Consider the following 25,081-nt stretch of genomic DNA (forward strand, 5'->3'; position numbering starts at 1 on the left):
TATTGTTTTACACACTTTTCTCCCTTATCTACTGATTCTGCCTAGGTCCAGGCAGCCTGAACAGAATCCTTTACCACTACAGCAGAAGTAAGAATGAAGGTACATTTCTGTTGATTCAAGATGCAAGAATATCAGGACAAGCCTTTAGGTAAAGAAGATTAGAAACTAGAAGCTTTTTGTGTTTTTTCTTTATTTCTCCCATGTACCTTCCAGCTTTTTCACAAGAAGAAGGATGTCTCCTTTCTTCATTTTGATATTTCGTCTACTGCTTTGCAGACATCCCCCCATGACCTTGATGATGTTTTTCTATACCAAAAACTAGAGTTTTTTTTAAATAGAAGTTTTCATCCCTTTCCTAAATAAGCTTTTCTGGAAGAAATATGAAGAAATGTGAAGAAACAATAAAAGACTATACAACATTAAAGGAAAATGAAATTCGTAAAGTTTACACATTAATCTACATAAACTCTTGTTCCAACTTGTGAAGTGATTTTGTTTGACACAGAGAAGGTGGAGTCTATAATGATAATTTCTTTAATGGGATTTGCAGACAGTTGGAGTGGGAGGTGTGTCCTCCTCTATACTACCTTCGCAGAGCGCAGTGTCTTTTAGGGCACGTTCCCACATGTTCACTGACCTAAAAGGTGGTTTGCCTGACTTGTTCATCTGTCTGTTTCAAAATTGCTTAGATGTGGCTTTCCAGAGGCATTGAGAGATATATAGGGAGGATGATTACTTCTGAATTCTAGACTTCAGGAACGAAATACGAGCAGCCTAGGATGTTGATGCTGTATGAATTCTTCAGTGCTGTATAGGGTCTTTGTGAGGGGTAAGGCTGCTGGTGAACTGCTTCTAAGTCAGACACACCTTTGGGTTGGGCTATTTTGGAAACTTAGTACTTGATGAGGCTCAAGGTATGGTCTGCTAGGGACAATTGATTTTATTTTGTGTTTTTACATGTACTTTGATCAGCTGATGCAGCTGACAGACAGTCTCCTCTGTAAGTAACAGACTGGGGGTGGAGGAGTGGTGACCTGTAGCGAGCCTTCCCTGACTTTTTTCAAAGCGTGGATTGCTGGCTTTCAGGCAGCTAGGCAAGAGACAAAAAAGGACGTGCTATGGGGGTACCTTTACTTGGGGACAGCAAGCCCTTCTATTTCCGGATCTGGAACGGACTAAGTGAGAAGTTACAAGGCAAAAAATCCTGGGATAAACATCTGGATGAAATCTACTTACTCCAGCAGAAAAGGTACAGTGAATTTCAGCCTTCTTGTCTTCCCTTTCTTCTGTAGCTCTCACCCTGTAGCTGATTCTCACTCTTTTCCCTGAGGCTTTTCTGCCAGTAGATAAACTTTAAACAGCCCTGGAGCACTTTTCTCTATCAGATTTCTTCTTTCAACATGGAATGCTTCTGGAGTTCCAATCTTATCTACTTTCACAGGTGGGTTTACTAGGTCACAATTGAATTACCCTGAGTGCAGGACTTCAGTCACAAATTAATAACATATACTCTTGTCTTTCCTGCTTCATTGGTAAAGCTCGCAAGAAAATGCATGAGCGTCTGCTTGTGTTTTTTTTTAATTATTATTAAGACTGTGTGTGATATCTATGCTGCAGTCAGCTGAAATGATGGCTATTTTGCAAGGATCCTGCTTTCTGTCTCTCTAGAGGCTGCCCTTACTGTGGGATAGAGTGGACTTAATGTTGCTCCACATTCTGGTGATCAGTCACTTCCTGGGTCGGACTGCTGTTTTTCACCCCCACGGCCCGGGTGTCAACACATGCAGTGACTCCTCTTAGACTTTACGTTATCCAGAAGATTGCCTCTGTTTTCACATGTAAATACTGAATCAAGGCTGTTTGTTAGTCCTGTGCAGGGTTGCTCCCTCCACATACAGGAATGCAGTATTCATGACAATCCAGCTGAATCTGTTTTTCATTGTTCCTTGTCATTTCTGCATGTAGAACCACTGCAGTACGCAAATAAGAAATTGCTTCCAGTCCCTTGTAAAATTTGTTTTTTCTTTCCTCATGAAACTGTGAACATCTCTGGGGACAAAAAGGTGGCTGTGTGGGCCAAAATCTATCTATCTGTACATGTGCATGTATGTAGACACACATATATGTATAGAAATAAGTAGGATATTAAGGATATTTTCCCTTAGGAGGGAAAAATGTACATATCTGTCTTTAGGGATAGAACTTACATATATCATCATTTAACTTCTGACCAAATACCAAAAGCCTGTTTTATTTTACTTCAGAGCAGTGGGATTTAAATACACTTAAAATGAGAGGGACAGTGGGAACACTAGTGTCCCCGTAGAAAGCTGAAGAACTGAATACATTTTGGTATGTTCATGAAAAACATCACAGGTAACTAAAAAATAAGTTCTCATCAGATTCTGTAATATCCAAACGAATGTGTGCAAAAGAAAAGTCTAAATATATTAAATTTTTTTATAATTATAACATTATCTTGACATTTTTAGATGATAGAGATGTGGAAGGGATCTCTGGAGGTCCCTGTCTAACCTCCGCTTGAAGATGGACTATTGCCAGCAATAGATCACTTTGCTTTGGCTTTGTGTAGCTCAGTCTTAAAAGCCTCCCAGGACAGAAATTCCACCGCATCTTTAGGTACCAGTTACAGTGTTGTAGTAACCTCCTAGTGAAAAAGGTTTTTTTCCTAATGTTCAACTTGAATCTCCAAAATCATCATTTGATGCTGTAGTCCCTTGTTTTACCATCTGCTGTTACCAAGGAGGGTTTGGCCCCTTCCTTTCTATTACTTCCTTTCACATAGGCTGCTATTAGATTGCCGTTCAACCTTAATTCTGCTTGAGAATCCTCATTAGTCATGTGCTGCAGGCCCATGAACTTCTTGTGTGTTGCTATTGATAGAGGAAAATAGCAAAACTGTTAGGCATACAAACCCTTCTTCATAAACTTCTCTTAGATCACTATAGTGCAACCCCAGTGGTCCCCATTGCTGTGTTTCTTTATAAAACTCTGCATAACAACACACATAGTGTGCACAAAATCATCGTCTGTGAAAGCAGAGTTGCATGGGGACACAATTGTTCCCTTCCATTTTAGGTCTATATGTTTCCCACAGTTTTCAACTAAAATAACTTAGCCTTCTGATATTTGGTCAGAAATTACATGGTACCAATATGTGGATACTGTCTTCCTAAAGAGGGACAGGACCATTTCTCCCTCTTATTATCCTGCTCTTTCCTTTCCTTTCTTGTCCCCAGACATGCTCAGAGTTTGAGGAGAAAGAAAATTAACATTTTGCAGAGGACTGAATTCAGTTTTACTGCTTTCATACTCTTAATTATTTACAGATAGAAAAACACAACAGGAAAACCTTCTGCAGTGACTTGTGCATGGCAGCTACTCTTACAAACCCTTTGCTTTTCTGGAAAAACTGTTGAAAGCCAAGAGTGCTTTTACTTCATCCTGTCATTTTGTTGTGTGGAACTGCAGTGCTGTGGCTTCAGCTGGAGTTCTTCTTAGTGTTAATGGTGCTGGAATACATATAATAATAAGCATCAATTAAATTCTCCTATTATCTTATTGAAAACCAGTGGTAGACATGTTACTATTTAACTAGTATGCTCTGACTGCACCCAGAAAATCTGCAAGAGAAGAGCAATGGATTTGCCTGTCCTAAAACTGGTGATGACAATACCTGAAAGCTAACTGTTCTGGTAGTTCTCACCTTCGCTGGAATTGCTGTTCATTCTCTGTCTTCATGAGTAATAGTTCTTTGAATCTTATTGGCAGTTGATCTCAGCGTTATCCACAGTGAGGGATTTCTTTGGCTTAATCCTGCACTGTATAACTTTTCCCAGGTTCAGGAAATGTGATACAGTCTCCTAATATTAAAGAGGACTTGGAGTTTATTTTGCCTAACTCTGCTGGTTTCTTTCTGTTCAAGACTCTCTTTTTTAAACAGCCTGTAGCTCAGTGTGGAGTCCCAGGGACAATGGTCACATCTCATATATCCTTTCTAGAAATATCTTTGGAAGTAAACTCTGGGATCTACATAGCCTGGAGCATATGAACATAAAAACCCAACATAGTTCATAATCATGGGGAAAAAGGAAATAAATACTTATGAAAATTCAGGCCTGAGAGATGTGAAGAGGAATCACATGCCTGTCACAGCCTAATAGATCAAGCAAGAACCATTGCTTGATTACATTTTTTTTGGAAAAAAAAATAAAATACCAAAACAGCATTTTTACACATTAATTTACTAGAGAAATCCGTGCTATGAGAAATAATGCATTAGAGGTGCTTGGGACAATTTGCATAACTTGCAGAGAACTATGTTCATTCCAAACATGTCACAATAAAAAACTTTATATTCCCTTTAGTTTCCAAACTTGTTTGTGTTTCTTTAGTCTCACAGACATATTAATGAAGTGCTATGCTTACCCTGAAAGCAGACAATACACAGACATACACACACCTGACCTCAGTGCCCAAGACGTGGCTTCAGCTCATAGATTTAGGAAGCTATTTGTCTTCTTGAACTTGGCTGTAAGTTTCCTTGTAACATTAACATTAGTAATGTTAAGCACTAAGTATGAAATTCGTGCTCTGAAAAAAAAACAACCAACAAAAAACCCCATGCCAAGTAAAAAAGGTGTTAGAGAAAACTGATTAGACACAGGGTGAGCAACACAATCTAGAATAAAACTGCAAGAAAATCCCTATTGAAGAGGGTTGGAAGTTTTGATGCAGGATGAGGTCATGCTTCAGAGGACAAAATTGTTTTGTGAATAACTCAGTGATAATAAAAAATAACTAATATCTGCTGAACTGTTAACCCAGTTCTACCATGAGATTATTTTTAGGATGGTCCCAGATACAGAATTAAAAAAAGGAGATTAATGCAAGGAGACTGCCCTGCTGGAAGTAACTGATCAATATTTCTATTGCTTAGTGTGGTAGATAGCTAAATATATGAAGGGATAAGACTTCCCAGCAGTTTCTTGTCTAGTAGCATTGGCAGTTAGTAACCTGCCAAATTTATTTCCAGAGAAGCTGTGTTTATTGCCAGCTGAAGGGGCTTCAACATACATCCACAAGAGGTTCCAGTTGATTTGCTGAGTCTTGCTGTCGGTACTGAAGAAATTTGCTGACCCTGTCCCTGTGTTGATTGTCCAAGCCCCTGTTATCTGTCTCCTTTTCACTTTGCACTATTAATTCCTAACTCATTCTTTAGCATCTTGTGAGATGATTGCATTGATCCTCTGTCTGGCTGGTTAGCTTCCTCTGAGCACTCCTCTGCTTTCCCGAAGTCTTGCACGCATTTACGTAAACATACTAGCAGAAAGAAGGGAGAAGATTTATCTCCTTCAAAAATTTCACGATAGAGTGTTGAGCAGCACAACCAGAAAAAAAAAAGAAAGCTGAAATTATATCCTGCTGATGAATTTATAGCTCAGTAGTAAAGAACTGCTTTAGACCCTCAGCGACTGACATAGCTAGGGATAAAGCATGAAGCTGGAAGATGCCAAACTTAAACTTGAGCGAACAAAAGGAAAATTCCATACTCAAGTAGTAGAGTCTGAGAAGGGAAGGAAAGAGGGGAAAGAGATGCTCCGTTGCACCTCTGGTGAGCACAGTCTTGAAAAAGAAGCTTCAGATTGGTTGCTGTCCAGACAGTTCACATATTTAACGTATTTCTTTGTTTTAAAAGAAAAACCTTATAAATCCAAATTCTTCTTTTTATAACATAAATAAGACTTTTGGACTTGTCCTTGCATTCTTTATCTCTTCATAAGTACAATGAGCAGTATCTACTCCAAAAGAAGTGCTTAAGAAGCCGTAAATCCATAAGGGTACATATTACCAGCAGAAAGTGGTTGTGAAATCCTTAATCTTGTTTAAAACTACTTTACATGACTCCCTCAGTCAGAATCTGACCTACATTCTATCTTCTCTGTGTTTCACAATGGATTTTCGAGTGTTCCTGCCTTGTATAGGTGACTATATTGAAAAATAACTCACAGCTTCCTGAGCATATCGTTGAATCATCTGTTAAGAAAACTGACCGATAAGAATGCATGACAAGGCCTATGCACAGCTACATTCCTTAGCTCAGTAAGAAGAAACCAGGAGCACTTCCAGGTGGATACTGTTGTGGTTTTCATTGCCCATCAGAGCTACTTGTTAGCTCTGTAGCTGTGCTTATCCTAAACTGATCCTATAAGGTGACATCAGCACTGCCTAGTGTTACTGACCTAACTTAGCTGACTAAATTAGGAGCTCAGTGTCCCTTGACTCCATAGCTGATGAAGAAAATGATTTAGAACAGGAGCTTAACTTAGGTGTGCTGAATTATCTTCTCAGAGTGTCTAAATAGGTCTCTGCTGAATCATTCTCTGAAAGCCACCCTGTCAATCCAGTGACATAATGGTAGTTTATGAAAACTAAGCATCTCCTGTAGGCAGCTCTGTTAAGAGACTAAGTTAGAGATGTTACTTGCTGCTACTTTGACACACAGCAACTAGAGTTTTAAAATGTAAAATTCATGCTGCATTTGATGGGTCAGGAAGAAAATTGGTTAGATATGCAGAATTTAAAGAAATTAAAATGTTTTGGAGGTTCTAGATTCAAGTGACTTTGTTTTATTTTCTATATTAGTGAATTTGGCTCACCTAGTACTTGACATTTATATGCTCACCACATTGCTGTTATATATTAAAAATGAGTTGAAAATTATAATGGTATGTTTTAAATGAGAGTAAAACATTTCCCCAATTATGGGACAGAAAATTAAATGAGAGTAAAAGCATATGGTATAAAGACGTAAGTCATGGACCTCTGAGGCCTCAGTGGCAGTGTGTGAAGAACACTTCTGTGGTGTTCTTTGGCCTGGGATCTCTGGTTCTTTAAGCCCAGTTGGAGGTTCCTACAATAAGTAGAAAGGTTTGACAATTTTTCCCTAAATTTATGAAAGCTGTGTATAGTAGTTATAGGTGTCTCCCTCTTAGCAGGCTTGTAATTTGATTAGTTGTTTACAAAGACTTTGGAGAATTTTGTGAGAAAGGTATTGTGTTTGTGTCCTCCCACACTGTCTCTTACCCAATCCTTCCTCCTTTCTGAGGTCACTTGAGGGATAAAGGCCTACCCAGTAAAGCATCAACATATTAATTGTAGCACTGTTTATACTTTGAAACCCCACCTCCTTCCCACTTCCTACCTCTGAAACTTACATTCTCCAGGAACACAGAGTCTTCCTCAGCCAAAATAATGGCAGAGGTGGCAAGCTTGCTTCACTGATACTGAATCTTACAACTTTCGCTCAGAGTGCCTCTTTGTTTTGTTCCTATTTGTGTGATCCTAGGCGCAATGTTTGCATCAACTCATCTTGTAATTAGCAGCTAACGCAACTGATGTGTGAGTAAGCTGAAGAAGGAAGACTCCTCCAAACAGCAAGGCGTTTGAAAGACACATAAAAATACAGCAGAATGGCTTCCTGTCTTGTTCAGGATGGTTCTTTATATTCCGAATGTTTTTATTTCTTCTCTGTTCTTCAGTGTTTTTCTTTAGTGACTTAGAAAATGTGGTTATGTTGGTGACAGGAAACACTCCCTTTATGGAATGATAAATATCATGTTCAGTTATGCTTCTATTACTTGTAGCCCATGCCCATTAATTTACTTAGTCAAATGATTCCTATTTGTCTGTGTAATTTTGATACTTCTCTTTGTTATGCATTATGCCCCAAGTTCTCTCAAGTGTGTCAGCATCTTTCTGCTATATAGATGTACAGAACTTGTACTTTTCAGGTGGATTAAAGCCAGGGATAATGGTATATCAAAGAATTGTCTTTTTTTGCTTCAATATTCTATTGTTCATAGAAGAATAATTCAAAGCAGGAAATACATATTTCTGTAAGCCATAGAATTCATATTGCCCATTTTCCTATGGTTTTATTATTAAATTACCCTATACCTAATAAGCACGAGTTCCGAGAAAACATTTTGTGCAATGGGCCATTTATTTTCTCTCCTTCTCTGATGTGGGTTTTCTTGTGGCTTATAACAGAGTTATATTCATAGATAATGTATTCTAACATCAGTGTTATCACTTAATGCAAAACACCTATTGCTTTATATAGTATTTGCCCCATAAACTGCATCCCCAAAGTCTTGTTACTAAATAATACCAGAATACAAGGAGGAAATCTGGGACATAACAAGGAGAAAGCATTGAATATATCTCCAGATATATGGTTTGACTAATGTTTTTGTCCCACCTGTTTGGTTTTGTGTGTGTGTGTGTGTGTGTGTGTGAGATTAACATCCAGTCTATTAGTGGTTGTTAGATTGTAGTAAAAGGACAGACTGGGGCTGGTAGGAAAATGAGTCCCGACCTTCTTCTTGTTCATATCAGCTTGAATTTGTCATTGTATTCCTTAGACTTATTCCATTACAGCTTGACCTGAGCCATGCTAGATAATTAAGAACAAATTAAACATCTGCGCTACAGGAAAGCAGAGGTGAGGTAAAAGCACAAAATTTGCATCTGAACAGAGATCTAAACCCGAATTTATCCTGTTTATACAGAGAGGAATCTCTTTATATTTTGTATTGAAAGTCATGAAACATAGGCTGTTTCTTTGGGTTTGAGGGTCTTTCTTCCTTTTAAATCTTTAGTTCCTGACCTTGAGCTACTTGGAATCCTTTATCTGTATAAAAACAAAAATCAAAAAAACCCACCCAAAACACTTTTTATGAATTTTATGAATTTTTGAAAAAAAAATATGAATTAAAAGATAAATCTGTAAATATTTGAGGATAACAGAAATATTTACCCCACATTAGTAGATTTTTTTCTACTTTTTGTGATTTTTGGGTGGCCAACCCATAATTTTGAGCATTGGCAAAGCTTATTGGGATGCTGAACAAGCAGGCATTGCAGGTAATTCTTTGCACCCTCCCTTCAGGTACTTATACATATTGATAAGAACCCTGCCCGAGCCTTCTGTTCTCCAGGCTAAACAGTTCCACCTCATATGATAGATGCTCCACCGCCTTTCCTCATATGATAGATGCTCCAGTCCCATAATCATCTTTGTGGCCCTTCACTGAACTCCCTCCAGTATCTCCGTATGTCTTTTGTACTGAGAACTAGACACAGGACTCTAGGTATGGCCTTAACAGAGTTGAGTAGAGAGGGAGGATCACCTCCCTTGACATGCTGTTTGCATCAAAGGACCTTGCTGAAGTGAAGGTTGGTGACTATACTTGTAAATTCTTCAGAAGCCCCAAAAGATCTACTGAAATAACCCAGAGCCTCATGGAGGACCCAAGGGCATTCTTCAATTATAAGTGAACAATTTCCAGTCTGGAACTTGTTCAACGGCATGCTCTTTCTCAGGACAGGCATACTTTTCAGTTCTCAACAATTTCCTCAATTTTTTCAGCATTAGAGAAAAAAAAATGGTACAGCTAAGCTTTCAAATTTTTCCTCATAACTTTGTATGATGAGGGACAACATTTCCGAACTCATTCTTTTAATAATACTGCAGGAAGTGTTGCTATGAAACAGCTGGAATTCTTGTTTGTACGTTTTCTTTTCCATCCATTCAGATGCCAACCTTTTTTAAATTTATCATGCCGTGTAAAAAAAAATACTGGCTTTTTCTGGCTCCTGAGATAACTCGCCTACTGGCAGGAGGGGTACCAAATGACCCCTCCTTCACTATCTTCTGTGCTTCAAAATGTGGGCTATATGAACCAGAAACATTTTGGTTATTCGCTTCTTTATTTCCCTCTGCTGCCACCATATGGCTAAGCATTAGTAAATCAGGAGAAGGTGAACTACCTGGGGTTTAAGCACTGCATTTGTATGCTTTTGCCGTTCTTTTTTTTTTTTTTGCATTCAAAAAATGCCTCAGATGGTAGGTGTGCATTACTGACCTTTCAGTGAAAATGTTGAAGACATATACTGTCTCAAGCAAAGGCCACGCTAGCTCCGGAGAGAGGCACCATGTGTTTGAGTGTGTTTCTTATTAGCCACTTTTTCTTGATTACAGAATCTGGGAATCCCCACTCCTCCAGGCTGCCAAAGAGAACAACCTCCCAGCCATTAGGAAACTTCTCACTGACGGAACATGTGATATCTATCAGAGAGGTAACTAACTCACTTATTTCCCACAAATGGCTTTCAGTGGAAAGCAAGAGCCTGCTACATTGAGTAGAATAGTATGCTTGTTAGTTTGCTAAAACATTTGCATTAGCAGACTCAAACTACTTAACTGTATGTCAGCAGCTTTGCAACAAAGTGAGTTTTCTAACTTGGAGAGCTCATCAAACCCTAAAGGAGTGGTGAAGATCAGAGGTTTACAGCTTGAATGGGCCTTTTTTCTGGAGGGGCTGAAGGAGGTGGTTTACTGTGGAAGGTGACCAATGGAAGGGCTGTGTGCTCTTTCATTTCATGCCTACGTCTGCTGTCACTTACAAACACCAGGAGTCTGTACAGCTTTCAGATTTTGACGGGGTGAAGGACAGAGATTATGCAGTTATGTGGCCGTTACCATGTCATCTGATGAAGCAGTATCTAGCAGCACTCAAGGATCTAGCACTCCTATAGTTCTCCACTCTGACAAATCTATTTCTGCTTTTGTTCCAGATAGTTGAATGTCTAGATAACTCATATAGTTCTTGTACTGTTTTTAGGTGCATTGGGGGAGACTGCCCTTCATGTAGCTGCCTTGTATGATAATGTGGAGGCTGCAGTGACTCTGATGGAAGCAGCTCCTGACCTTGTCAATGAGGGGATGACATCAGAGCTGTATGAAGGTAACGTCTCAGGGAATGAGGATAGGCAGGATTTTCTGCAGGGGGAGGGAGGAAGTACTACCTGTACGTTTAGGAAAGTGGCTTATACTGTTCCTGGTTCAATATATTGCTAAACTGTTACATAGCAAAACCAACATACAAATAGTTCCTGACCATTATATTAAATTGGAATTATATTAAAACAAAGTACATACATGTGCAAACGTGCAGATATGTAATTGACAAACTCTTAACCACAGGTGGGCCTGTTGGCTATAGTGGAATTGCAAGGATATGTACAGTTTGCTTTCTGCCATAGTCATGTGTAACAACGGGGACACCTACCCGATCTCCTCTGAAAGGAGAAAAACTGGTTCTTTGGTTGACAAAGAATAGGGATTGAAAGCAAATATGGCCACTGCTTTTGAGTCTGGACTCTGAGCCAGTTTTTAAAGAATGGTTCTCATTGACTACAGAGAAATGCCAGACAGAATCCTGAAACCACTAAGATAGTAATGATGGGGTTTTAAAAATTCTAATACCTAGTTTGATGGACTAGAGACAGTCATCTTTGGCAGCTTTGTCTTGACCTCGCCTTCATGTCCCATGAAGGAAAGTATAGTCCTTTCTGAGAGACATGAGCTTTCAGCGTGCTTCCTGGAAGAGTGTGGCATGTCTTGTTTTTCCCCAGAAAAAATCTAGAAAGGGCATCCTGTTGGGTTTTTTTGGCAGGTTGTGAAGACAGTTTTCATGAATTCATAAAACGTTTAAATAGAGTGGGACCTCTGGAAAATCTGTAGTCCAACCTTCTGCACGTAAGAGGGATATCTTCAAAGCTACATCTTATAGCCACTATGGATGAAGTTCCAAAAAAATTAGATTTACCATGAGTGAAATATGAACTGCAGGCTACTGATCAGCCTCAAGCTGCTTTCTTGGAAGTCAAGGTTTTATTTCTGTGTCTTACAGGGCAGACAGCTCTCCACATTGCAGCAGTGAACCAGAACGTCACTTTGGTGAAGGCTTTACTCAAGAGAGGGGCCAATGCTTGCACAGCACGGGCCACTGGGCACTTCTTCAGGTGCAGCTCCCAGAATCTTCTCTATTTCGGTACAGCCTTATCTTTTTCCCTTGCTGTTATGGGAGGGAACTGGCAGAGTGATGAGGGAATATCAGGGAGGCTTGCTTAGTTCCCATCTAAGCGGGATAAGCAGAGGTTCCTGCTTCCAAGTGTCATCAGTCACACCCCTTTTAGCAGACAGTAAGATTCCACCTGAGTATGTAAGTACTACATAAATATAAATATATAAATCATACCCATTTTATATATTTGCATGTATACAAAAATATATATTGCATAAGAATTATAATTTAATTTCTTCCTAACAGCCTATGCTGCAACTTACTTGTCAACCTTCTTACGAAGAATAGAAAAAGAATACTCTGAAAAGAATACTCCTTCCTTTTAGTGTTGTGTGGGGCAAATAAGATGAGGAAGGGGGCAGGAAATCTGCAGGTTACTTAAAGTAACTTTTCCTTTCATAACCTCTGGCTTCATAGCATGGATAGCTTTCCCTCAATGTGCTTCAACCTCTCCTGCCTCCTGAGGTCTTAATGTTGTTTCTCCCCATTCCTTTCTTTGCAGGAGAGCATGTTTTATCATTTGCTGCCTGTGTGGGAAATGAGGAAATCGTACAGTTGCTTATTGAAAGTGGAGCTGACATTAGAGCCCAAGATTACCTGGGTATGTGCTGTGGGGCCTAGTGAATTGCATACAGTGGATCTGGACACTTTAAATCAGACTCTGACATTTGTGCATGCACATATTTTTCTCTCATTACAAACAGCTGCGGGATGAGGGATGTGAGAAAAATGAAAGCCACTGGTCTGTTATTGGCATCAGTCACTTGCCAGCCTTTGCACAGGGCTGGGCTATTCCCTATACTTTATCTGATCTGCTTCTTTCATAGGTAACACTGTTCTTCACATCCTGGTTCTCCAACCTAATAAGACATTTGCCTGCCACATGTACAGCCTGATACTTTCCTATGACAGGAACAAAGAGGGACCAGGATCACTTGAATTGATTCCTAACAATGAGGGGCTTACTCCATTCAAACTGGCTGGAGTTGAGGGCAACACTGTGGTGAGTTTAAGCGAAACAGTTGCCTCCATACAAAAGGGGTTATTCAGAAATGGAGAACTTGAAATAATATCATCCAGACCAAGCAAAATTGTGCATGTTCTTAGTGAGTGGAAGATACATAACAAGTCCATTTTTTTTTTTGCCAGAAGTCTCATGTAGGACCAGAAAACCTGTATAAGAAAAAATTTTATCCTAATAAAATAAATGAGTGCTTAAAGAATAGATCTTTTGACCCAATTTTTGAACCATTTGAGTTAAACAGGTATTAACAGAAAGGTCCACTCCAAGTAATTTTTTAGAAGTCTAACAAATCATTGTCTTTGTTGCCTAGATTTCATTACCCTCAATGTGATGCATAGGAAACTTCTTCATGTATCAGATATTTATTCATAGTTAAGAACTCAATATTTAATGTAAACTCTCACCCTTCCCCTTAACAAAAAGACAAAGATAGTTAGTGTTTATTCTGTAGATCCATAAAGGACAGGATCATTTTTTTCTAATCAACATATAATTCCATATGATGTCTATTGTCAACATGTATAAATGTGCCAAATAACTTCAGCAATTTGATTAGAATTTAGAATAAAAATCATTCATCCTTTATCTCAAGCAGGAGATAATAATCAAATGGGAGTCAGAAAAAGTTCTTCCACTTCTTAACCTGCTATAATTGTTCATGAGAGATATGAGAACCACAACAACTACCAAATTCAAGCGAAATACATCGTAATAAAGGGGTTTTAGCAAATTTTTTTTTATTGCAAATACACTATATACTGGAATGCTTCTGATATCCTCCGTCCCCTTATTTTCTCCTCAGATGTTTCAATACCTTATGCAGAAGCGGAAACACAATCTCTGGTCCTTTGGCCCCTTGACCACTGTGCTGTATGATCTCACAGAGATTGACTCCTGGGCTGAAGATCAGTCCTTTCTTGAGCTCATTGTCTCAACCAAGAAGAGAGAGGTACTGTGGGCACTACATGCTTTCTATGCGCAGACTACAGTGATTATTAAAGGAGAAGAATTATGAGTTTGAAGGTTAAAGCTCTTTTATACTATCCATAGAGCAAGGACTCTGTACCATGTGCTGCAGAGAATACATGAAATGTAGCGGCTTTTTAATGATCTGGCTACAACTGATGCTTTACGCACAGTTTCTTCAGAGATGTCAAAGAACTTCGTACGAGCGAGCTACAGAAAATGACATTGTGTGATTTAGTAAAGGGTTGTCTCTCTTTCCCCAGGCTCAAAGATATCAGTAAGAAGTAGCTCCACAGTAGCAAGTAGCTTTCTATAACTGTGATACTGATTAACTCTCACAATGTCCCTGTGAGACATGACTACGTTCAGAAATCCTCAACTGGAATGCATTTTAAAACCACTCATAATCTTTCTTCCCTTCATTTAATGACATTGCTTGTCCAGGTTATGGCTTGAAACAAAGTAGGTGAATTATCTCTGCTGTAGACTCAAAAACTTGTAAAGGGGTCACTAAGATAAAAATAGCAGAGTGTAATGGCAAGCTCAGACAGATCTGCTTAAGACTTTCAAGGTACACTACCCTATCAGTTGTAATCACCTTAAATAATTCTAATAGGACAGGAAATGAATCAGAAGACACCTTAATTAGCACAATTCTACCCATCCAGTATTATTTCAATCTATCAAAATTTTAATCAAACTTCTCTAACAAAAGTTTCATCTACTGGAGAGCTTTGCACAATGTGGAGGAAGTCTATGAAACTCTCATTTGCTTTTATTTAACATCCTCTAAATTTCTATGTGTAGCAGTACAGACAGAAATTCAGGGGAAAGAAGTCTATGTCAAAAAAATAGAACAACCTTATAAGTTCCAGAATACTAAACCATAACCTAAAAGAAAGAAGAATATTGTGCCTCTGTCTTTTCCCGAAACATAGTGCACGCAGATCCAAGATTCCTAATCTCAGAGGGTAAGATGTCACCAATGCCATGAGATATTAGGATTTCTTTGTTTTCCAGAATTCTCTTAAATATGAGTAATTGCAATTTTTGCATGCATAAATAGTAATTCTTTTTTGTATTTGATATATGTTTGGTCCAAAATGTTTGCTTTCTCCTCTAGAAAAATGCAATATGTCACCCCATCCTATCATACCTTCCCAGTCCAGTATTGGACTAGAGTAGCATATTTAGGCCCCAATCAGAAGCAGGTTCCTGTTGTATTAAGGGGATGCCTACACAAATAGGTGCTAAGATGTATTTTCTGACCCTTACATGGATGAAAAGTGGCAAAAATAGAAGGGAACTAAGCTACAGGAAGATTACAGTAAGCTTCTAAATGTATATCATCCTTTTGAAAGTGAAATTTTCTCTCCTATGCAAAGAATTCTAGAATACTGACTTCTACACAGAACAGAGCACCTAAGGCTATCTAGCTAGGCTCATTATCTCTCACTTCTTTTTGATCCTTTAGGATATTTCTTTGGCCATTCAAGGGTCATGTCCATTTACTCAAATATACATGTTCCTTGCACTTTGTGCAATGTCTTTGACTGACTTAGAGGAAACAGGGCAATGTAGCAAAAGAAGGAAAACATGTAGAGTGCGATAAGATTTCCTTTAAAGTAACCCACTTATGCCACTTTGACTTATGTCTCTTTCTTGCTTATTGCTGTGGCCCCCTCAACATTGCAATAGGAAATAGGTCTAGAAGTATTCAATAAAGTGTGTGGGTCAAATTCATTACCAAGGTGTAAAGTACACCCTGTTTATCCTACTTACGCCCTAAGCAACAGTCTTCTAGCAGAAGCTGAAGGCTTGATATAGATGATTCAATTAAGTATCACCCAGATAATAATGCAGAAACTTAAAATGAAATATTTTTACATAAGTCATGGAGCTTTAGACAAGTACTAATCTCATTGGGAAAAACGTTCCAATTTTAGAACCATAGAATCATTTAGGTTGGAAAAGACCTTTAAGATCATCAAGTCCAACCATTAACTTGATACTGCCAAGTCCACCATTAAACCATGTCCCTAAGCACCACATCTACACGTCTTTTAAATACCTCCAGGGATGGTGACTCAACCACTTCCCTAGGCAGCCTGTTCCAATGCTTGATAACCCTTTCAGTGAATAAATTTTTCCTAATATCCAATCTAAACCTCCCCTGGCACAATTTGAGGCCATTTCTTCTTGTCCTGTCACTTGTTACTTGGGAGAAGAGACCAACACCCACCTTGCTACAACCTCCTTTGTGGGAGTTGTAGAGAGTGATAAGGTCTCCCCTCAGCCTCCTTTTCTCCAGGCTAAACAACCCCATCTCCCTCAGCTGCTGCTCCTCATAAGACTTGCTCTCTAGACTCTTCACAAGCTTCCTTGCCCTTCTCTGGACATGCCTCAGTACCTCAACATCTGTCTTGTAGTGAGGGGCCCAAAACTCAAGACACAGTACTCAAGGTGCGGCCTCACCAGTGCTGAGTACAAGGGGATGATCTCTTCCCTAGTCCTGCTGGCCACACTACTTCTGATACAAGACAGGATGCTATTGGCCTTATTGGCCACCTGGGTACACTGCTGGCTCATATCCAGCTGTCGATGAACGCCCCCCAGGTCCTTCTCCATCAGGCAGGTTTCCAGCCAGTCTTCTCCAAGCCTGTAGTGTTGCATGGGGTTGTTGTGACCCAAGTGCAGGACCCAGCGCTTGGCCTTCTTGAACCTCATACACTTGTCCTCAGCCCATCGATCCAGCCTGTCCAGATCCCTCTGTAGAGCCTTCCTACCCTCCAGCAGATCAACACTCCTGCTCAACTTGGTGTTGTCTGCAAACTTACTGAGAGTGCACTCGATCCCCTCATCCAGATCATTTATAAAGATATTAAACAAAACTGGCCCCAAAACTGAGCCCTGAGGAACACCACTTGTGACTGGCCACCAACTGAATTTAACACCATTCACCACAACTCTTTGGGCCTGGCCATCTAGCCAGTTTTTTATCCAGCGAAGAGTACATCCATCCAAGCCATGGACAGACAGTTTCTCCAGGATATTTTCTTAGCCAGGAATATTCTGTCATCCTCAGTTCTATGTTCCCACATGCAACAAAAACATTTCAAATGTTTATCAGCTAAATTTTAGTTGTTAGCCTTTTCTTTTACCCTCAAGATGCCATAACAACTGAGGGTAGTTTCCAGTCATTAACATATATTGTTTTCCTTATACAGAAAATGCCTTGTTGATATTTTGGCACTTGTTTGGCAACCTCAAAAAAGATTCTTTGAAAAGTAGCTTATTGCTCATGTGAACCCTGCATATGTTCTATAGGAATAGCCAAATAAATTCTTCCCTTTTTTATAGGTAGAGAAACTGCAAATGAAATAACACTAAACGTCTTAAAAGAGCTGAATCCAACTGCTTTTGACTGTCTCTTGAGTAAACTGGGCCCCTTGACCTACAAAGCAAACTTTGATCCTTCATAAACATATCAGCCATAGTCCTGTTTCTAGATTTTGAGTATTTACATATTCTACTTACATCAGTAGAAATTCCACACAGGGAAGACAGATGAAGGACTACAGGCTCGTTCTTGACCTATAGGAAGTCATTACAATTATGGCTTCAGTTCAGCTATACTGATTTCTTCCAGATTGTGAATGGACCCTAAGCAGTTATAATGAGATGACAGAAAAACACAAAAAAGACTCCATGCTGATTTACTGGGCCTGCAGGTGCCAGTAAACAAATAACTTTGTTTTACTTTCACTTTAACACAATATGGCTTTTAACTGAATGAAAAAGAAAATTTTGTTTTGAAAATACTTCAAGATGATCCATTTGGTTCCAAAGTAGAGATCTAGCTCTTCAACTACTGCAGATCTTGGAGGCCATGATAACCTGAGTCAGTATCATCCATCTAATTTGAAAATAGCAGTTGTCATTTCTGTGGAATATACTTCCTTGCAGTGAGACTCTATGTTGCTTATGACTACTAGGGAATCATGGGCCAAATTTTTCGAAAGAACTCAGTATGAAAAGACCCTAATATTTGCTCTTTAATTTATTCATATCAGCATAGTGCTCTTGTCTCTGTGGTGTTGAATAGATGCCAGTAGTGCATTACATACTAAAATTAATATCTTTCCCATGTAGTACATTCATTCTTCACCGACTAGCTTACTAAGTAGAGCGTCTAATTTTGGGTGGGTTTGAGACTTTTTTTGCACACAATATTGTGTGTTCGTATCGGACAAATTAATCTTAAGAAGTACACTTGGCCTAGATTCATCCCATCTCATTTTTGTCACTGAGATGCTTAATTAAGTAATACAGATTCCCTAAGTTTTACATGTGGTTGATAAAAAATGCAAGTAACTAAGTATCTTCAGAGAGTAATTTAGATCTTAGGTGAACTGAATAGCAGTCTGTTGCCTACAAGGAGAGAAATCTTAGGATAACCACATCACTAATTAAGATACCTCCTTTAGGTACCTAAAGTTATGTGATGGGGTTACTTGTAGTAATGATTCTCTAAGGACACAGATGAGGCAAAGTTTGTAGGAAGAAGTAATGACATTTATTAGACAGTTCATGTAGCCACTATTTCATCTTATCCTAGGAAAACAGTTGAAAAGAGTGGAGTGACATTGATCTTTCCAAGTTTTAGAATTGTCATCCCAGAAGCAAATCAATAGATTCACTCACAGGCATAGATTAGCAATGTTCAACAGAGGAAAAGATGTTGAATTCTTTTTTCAATAGCATCTCACTGTATTTTCTTTGTCCTTTATATGCACGTGTGCAAATCAACCAGATCGACCATGAGGGCACTTAAGAAAATTTCTGGATTCTTCCTGTTAGTTTTTGAAACTGAATTGTTTGATAAGAGAGGATTCTTCCCTTCAGTGCTCCTGACTCAACTGCTCTTTTTATGGAGTGTCCTTGTCACTCCTAAAACTGTGGTCTCAACTTTTTTTGATTAAGCTTTCTTTTTGCATAGAATTCCTCAGCCATGCAGTATGTATGGATATATGCAGATCTTTGACAGAAACACAACCACAACTTATGCAGCAGCACTATTTTTCATATCATGCAAGATGCTCACTGAAGATTCTGTTTATTCCTGGAAATGTATGTGGTCTTCTAGATGTATTTGAGCTCCACCACTGCACTTCTAAAAAGAAGGACCCAAACTTTGAATATAATATAAACAATGTAAAGGAAGTAAGTTGAAAGAGCCTGGGGTTTTTTTACAGTATATCCCACTGTAGGTATAATGCAGCTTTTATCATCATAGCTGAATGGTGAAAACTTTCAAAAACCCAGTCCATAAACAGGCTGCATTTAGACAGAAATAAAGGAACTTTGGAAATCTTTCTAAAGTCCTCTTAGTTGCCTGCTAAATCAAGGTCAGTTTTTCAAAGAGAGCGAATGATCTAAAGGACCTTTCAATATGTTTCCTTGAGATTAAGAGTTTCCACAGACGCTACTGAAGTTGACAGAAATAGCTGTTGAAACCAATGTTAGGTTACATGTATAAATGCAGAACTCCAATTTGGAGAAAAAAATCTAAGTGAATTTCACGTGGTTGTAGAGAAACTTCTTTTCTGTAGCTGAAAACAGAGTTCAAATTATCCTGTTTTCCATTCTATGTTCTAATAACGATGTATATTTTTCACAGAGGAGAATATCTATCTCTGTAAAGTGCACTGTGCTGTCTTGCTTAACACAAAATATTATTCAAAATTTATTCCAGTTACAGTAAAAGACAATTCATGAACTGAGATGGTTTTGTATGTATTTGAATCCCAGGAGTTCACAGGATTTATAAACTTTCTGATACTGTAAAGTTGGCATGCCCCTAATATGTATATATCCTAATATAATGATATTAAAAATTAATTAACAATAATACCTTTTCTTTTCTATAACACATCCTCATGTATTTGCATTCATGGACCTAGATCATAGGTCTGTCTCAAGTGTTTATATGGATCCAGACAACAAATTTATTCCAGTACCTGACATGCTTTTCTTGCACTTCCCACTGGTACTCAAAAGCTGTTCTCTGCAGGATGCATATTTTGCTTTTTTCCAAAGCTCTTTACTGGCGAACTGAGCAAATCCAAACCCACTTAAGCATTCCATTTTTTCAGAATAAATTCAGTTTCCTAATGCTGAATAGAGTAGGTGAGAAGAGTTTGTAACATTATCCCAGGAAACAGTGTAAATCATGCTTATAAACAAATGTCCTTATGGTGATTAATTCCTTCTTTCTATCTTTCTCAGGCACGCCAGATCTTGGACCTAACACCCGTGAAGGAGCTGGTGAGCCTGAAGTGGAATATGTATGGTCGTCCCTATTTCTGTTTCCTGGCTTTATTCTATATACTCTACATGGTCTGCTTCACTATGTGCTGCGTCTACCGACCACTGAAACCTCGAACAGGCAACAAAACAAGCGGCAGAGACAATACAATCTATGTCCAGAAAATGTTGCAGGTACTGTGTTTATAGGAGTCACGGCCCCATAGGCAGCATTGGGCAATTCTAATCTAACCTACTTAACTGGAAAGTCCAAGCCTTTCCCAGTTGCCAGCTATTGCAGCTGTCCTCCTTCTCTCTTTCTGCCAGCTGGCCTTTGTCAGTGAGGAACATTGGGTATGCTCTGTTCTCCATTGCTGGGGCTGGGATTGTACCTCTGGCCTTGTCAGGCCTAGTCATGTTTGTTACACTAACAGTGGGCCTTCGTTTCCCCCATCCTCATTTTTAATTTCCTTTCATTCCTTTCACTACGAGTTTTGGGGTTTTTTTTTGTTTGGTTTTTTTTTTTTTCAGGAATCATATATGACATATGAGGATGAGCTGAGGCTGGTGGGGGAGCTGATCACAGTCATTGGAGCCATAGTAATTTTGATCCTTGAGGTAAGAGAAACAGTGAGCTATATAGTCTCGAGTTTAATCAAGATAGATTTTACTTACTAGACAAACATCAGTTTGTGCTCACAACTTCCTGGGGGTTATTTGCTTAGTCTAAGTGCTTTGAAATATGTCTTTGGTAATAGATTCTGTCAACAGTATCTATTGGATGAAACAGAGACTGTGACAACGTACTAGTAAGACTCCAGGTGTGGAAGAAGCAATTAGAAGGACTGGCTGCACTATCAAATACTGTCTGCAGGGTAATGCCACAGTTCCCGTCAGCACCATCTGTGGATCCAGCTGAATCCCAGCTGTTGCATGACATTCTTAGACATTTTTCACCCAGCACCCCTAAATACTCATGTGTTTAGGGATGCTGGTTGAAGTGATTTTTGTGCGTACACAGAAAAGTTTGTATTTCATTGGAGATCAGTGACTATATGGGCCTATAACAGGAGCCTTACTCAACCAGAGTTCTGAGGTAGACATGTTTAAGTGTTCTCCATACCAAGAACTCTCAAAAAAAAATAAAAATTAAAACAAATTAAAACAAATACATCCCCCACTTGATTTTCTTATAATATGAAACAGAAGATTGAAACTTTTACATGAGAAAAATCAAATGACAATGCCAGCGTGAACAGAAGTGAAATGGGGCTTGTGAACAGCTTTCTCTCTGCCCATATATATTCCAGAAGGACAGGTCCTTCTTCCTGTGTTTGGTCAGGACTCTGGGGCTACACTACAACTAACACAGTGAGTCTTAATTATAACAAACTCCTTTGATTCCCCAAGAAGTTGTTCACTTCTGAGGCTCAGCTGTTTGTCTGGTCTCTTCTCAGTAATCTATATGAACTTCAGGCTCACAGCTCTATGCTGCAACATCTCTCTGCCACATCTCAGAGTCTCTCAATCTGCCCAAGTGTTCTTAGATTTTCCAGCAATCTCTGTTACATCCCCAGGTGTGACTCAATCATTCAGTTTTTAAAGTAATGTAGAAATCAAGCTATGAACCAGCAAACAAAGCACATGTGTCTGGCCCCAAGATCCTTTGAATATTGGCAGTTACCGTGACGTTTAATAGTATAATGAAATCCATCTAAGTCCTAAAGTCAGTAAGATGTCTCTCTTAGATCCCAGATATCCTTAGAGTTGGAGCGGCAAAATACTTTGGACAAACCATCCTGGGAGGGCCTTTTCACATAATTGTGTAAGTACACCACTTTTTAAGTGTAATAATATATTGTCTCTCATTTTCCTCACTGATGTCTTTTGCCACATGAGTCAGTTCCTCCATTTTTTTAGAGTATTCTTTTTATTTACTTTTCTTACTGGCTCAACTGGTGTGTAGGAAGCCAAGTGACTGGACAGGTAGAGTTAATAGCGCCAAGAAGTCACTGCCTATGGGGCTGTGTCTACATGTGCCTGTCTTGGAATTTTTGAAAAGAAAAGAAAAAGGAAGCTAAGATTCCTTTATTGAACTTTTTTCACTGTCTCTTCTTCCTTTGCAGCATCACATATGCCTGCATGATTCTAGTAACCATGGTGATGCGTCTCACCAGCACAACTGGTGAGGTGGTGCCCATGTCCTTTGCCCTGGTGCTAGGATGGTGCAATGTCATGTACTTCGCAAGAGGCTTCCAGATGCTCGGACCCTTTACCATCATGATCCAGAAGGTATAAGACACAAACAAATACGGGCTTGTTACATGCATCCTGACCCCTCTTTGCAGATAGGGAGAACTGAAAGAGTACTTTTTCTCCCTCAGGACTAGCATTAATGGCAAATGGACAAGTTCTTGTCTACACAGAGGGTTTGGAACTTTCACATTCTCTCTTTAGTGCAGAAGTTTCCTTTAGTCTTAGACTCTGGAAAATGGTTTACATAGGGTTGCATTGTGGCTTGGTGGGACAGCTGGGCCTTATGGTGGCTCTGTCTTTGCTCTTCAGATGATATTTGGAGATCTTATGCGCTTTTGCTGGCTCATGGCTGTGGTGATACTAGGCTTTGCATCAGGTGAGTCTACAAAAGGAAAACAGCATTATGTTACCCCTGCCAACTTCTTTAGTATGAATTAAGTGCATGGATTTTGATTTATTCTCAGGTTGCCCTTTGAGTTAGCTGGCAAAGGTGGTGATGATGTATAGCTTCTATTTCTTTGAACATGGTCACTTTTCCCATACTGATTTCTGTTCTCATGAGTTTGGTTTTCAAATCTTGCTCTTTCCAGGGTAATAGAAATTATGACAATCCAGATAATTCTACATATATATAAGTCAAGGTTTAAAAAACAAACAGCATTTAATACATGTCTTTGGAAAATGAGACTAGCAGACATAGTTTTATTATACCCTTGAAGAAGAAAAGATCACTTTTTTGAGAACAAATAAATAATCAAAGTAATTCTCAGTCATATTCTGAGTCAGTGATTCTAGCCAGGCTTTTGCCCTTGTTATGCTGGGTACTGCAGTAGCATGGAAACACAGACCTCCCCAGACCACTTTGTGTAATAAGACCCTGTTGGTGCTCTTGGAATGTGAATCCCATTGTTAAACTCTCTCTCTCCTTTTTTTCCCCTCGTTGCTCTCCTCTAGCTTTTTACATCATCTTCCAGACAGAGAACCCTGAAAACCTTGGGCAGTTCTACAACTATCCCATGTCCTTGTTCACCACCTTTGAGCTGTTCCTCACTATCATTGATGGCCCTGCAAACTATGACGTGGACCTGCCCTTTATGTACAGCGTGGTATACTTTGCCTTCGCCATCATTGCCACCCTCCTTATGCTCAACTTGTTAATTGCCATGATGGGTGACACTCACTGGAGAGTGGCCCATGAGCGGGATGAGCTCTGGAGAGCCCAGGTAATCTAACTTAGGTGGTAGAGGGTTTGCTTTGAATAAACAAGGGGAAAAGCTGTCCAGGAAAAATTTGCTAGATGGTGCAATTATTTACTCTGCCATCTGTGCTCTAAAGGAGGTACTTTAAAATGTTTCCGTGGCCTTCATTTTTCTCAAGCACTAATACAATAAACCGTGTCCTTTTAATTCTGTTTTACAGCTTCTGCACATCAACCACCTTTCATTCTTTCTATGTGTGAAATGTCTAAGTGCGAGACTACTCTTCTGCAAATCTTCCCATGTCAAACTGTCTTCCAGTATACCTTTGCTATGCGAGTATTCCTTCAAATAGCAGCTAGAAGCCCATCCAGACTTTCTTGTCCATCCTGTGTCTCCCTAGCTGTTTGTTCCTTAAGCATGGAATCTCTTGTTAAATAGAATTAAAGTTGCATCTTTTTTTTTTTTTTTTTTGCAAATCACATTTCTGTGTAACTGAGAGTTAAATTATAACTATAGGGATTGACTGAGGGGACACAGAATGCAAGGTAATGATTACAAGTAGGTCAGTAACATCCTTAGATCCATTAACAGAAGTTGGCATGACTCTTGCTTGAAAGGCAAAAAAATTCAACCAGATCAGTTATATAGCCGCTTAACAGGAAATCCATTTCCTAGTATTTTTCTGTGAGAAAGCAGTAAGTCAAATGGTTAAATGTAGCTGTGTGGTCACATTGTTAAGTTCTGATGATAGTTAATGCAGATATAAAAGATATAAAAACCGTCCTTTTCTCTTACTTGCAAATTAATTACCTTACTTGTTGCCATCAGGTAAAAAAGGAAAGAAATTTAATAGGGTTTTAAGACCCCCATTGCTTCCTCAAAAAATGGCACGGTTAGGACGAAAACCGTGAATTGCCGTATGATAAACTGAGTGTTGACTCTGTGATTTTTCTCATGAAACTGATAATTTTGAAAGGGAGTGTGATTTTTTTGTAATTCATCTGAGTTCCTTGTGGTTTTTTTTTTTTTATTCTAAAGGTTGTCGCTACTACTGTCATGCTGGAGCGGAAACTGCCACGGTGTCTCTGGCCTCGCTCTGGAATCTGTGGGCGGGAGTATGGGCTAGGGGACCGATGGTATCTCAGGTGAGTTCTCTTCTAGTGTGTGCACATAAGGATGACAGAAGAAGAATCCAATGTATGGATGTTAATAAAGAGCCTTCCCAGTGGCCTGGGGAGGAGTGTTTGGAGTCCTTCCCAGTCTGTTTTCTGTCTGTGATTGATAGACAAGCACTGTTCCCCTCAGAACGCTCTGCTCTGCAGTTCCTTGTGAAATCAACTGATGTTTTCTTATCCAGTAGTCACAAGAGACAGATA

General features: G+C 39.2%; 1 protein-coding gene across 3 annotated transcripts in view; it reads left to right on the top strand.

Annotated features, from left to right (window-relative positions):
• Positions 1–616: 616 nt before the first annotated feature.
• Positions 617–25,081, top strand: part of TRPV5 (transient receptor potential cation channel subfamily V member 5) — a 29,198-nt gene continuing 4,733 nt past the window's right edge. Inside the window, exons 1-15 of one of the 3 annotated variants that reach the window (XM_063354388.1) lie at positions 617–829; positions 973–1,249; positions 10,067–10,164; positions 10,710–10,832; positions 11,781–11,921; positions 12,457–12,555; positions 12,782–12,957; positions 13,781–13,927; positions 20,233–20,445; positions 20,782–20,868; positions 21,999–22,075; positions 22,377–22,542; positions 22,816–22,882; positions 23,461–23,729; positions 24,744–24,850. In XM_063354388.1, the coding sequence (XP_063210458.1) occupies positions 1,119–1,249; positions 10,067–10,164; positions 10,710–10,832; positions 11,781–11,921; positions 12,457–12,555; positions 12,782–12,957; positions 13,781–13,927; positions 20,233–20,445; positions 20,782–20,868; positions 21,999–22,075; positions 22,377–22,542; positions 22,816–22,882; positions 23,461–23,729; positions 24,744–24,850 (1,901 nt within the window). In that variant the 5' untranslated portion in view covers positions 617–829; positions 973–1,118. The remainder of the gene's footprint in view (positions 830–972; positions 1,250–10,066; positions 10,165–10,709; positions 10,833–11,780; positions 11,922–12,456; positions 12,556–12,781; positions 12,958–13,780; positions 13,928–20,232; positions 20,446–20,781; positions 20,869–21,998; positions 22,076–22,376; positions 22,543–22,815; positions 22,883–23,460; positions 23,730–24,743; positions 24,851–25,081) is intronic. The other 2 variants (XM_063354396.1, XM_063354405.1) reach the window with 2 other exon arrangements.

Source organism: Chroicocephalus ridibundus, chromosome 1 (assembly GCF_963924245.1).
Source record: "Chroicocephalus ridibundus chromosome 1, bChrRid1.1, whole genome shotgun sequence".
NCBI lineage: Eukaryota > Metazoa > Chordata > Aves > Charadriiformes > Laridae > Chroicocephalus > Chroicocephalus ridibundus.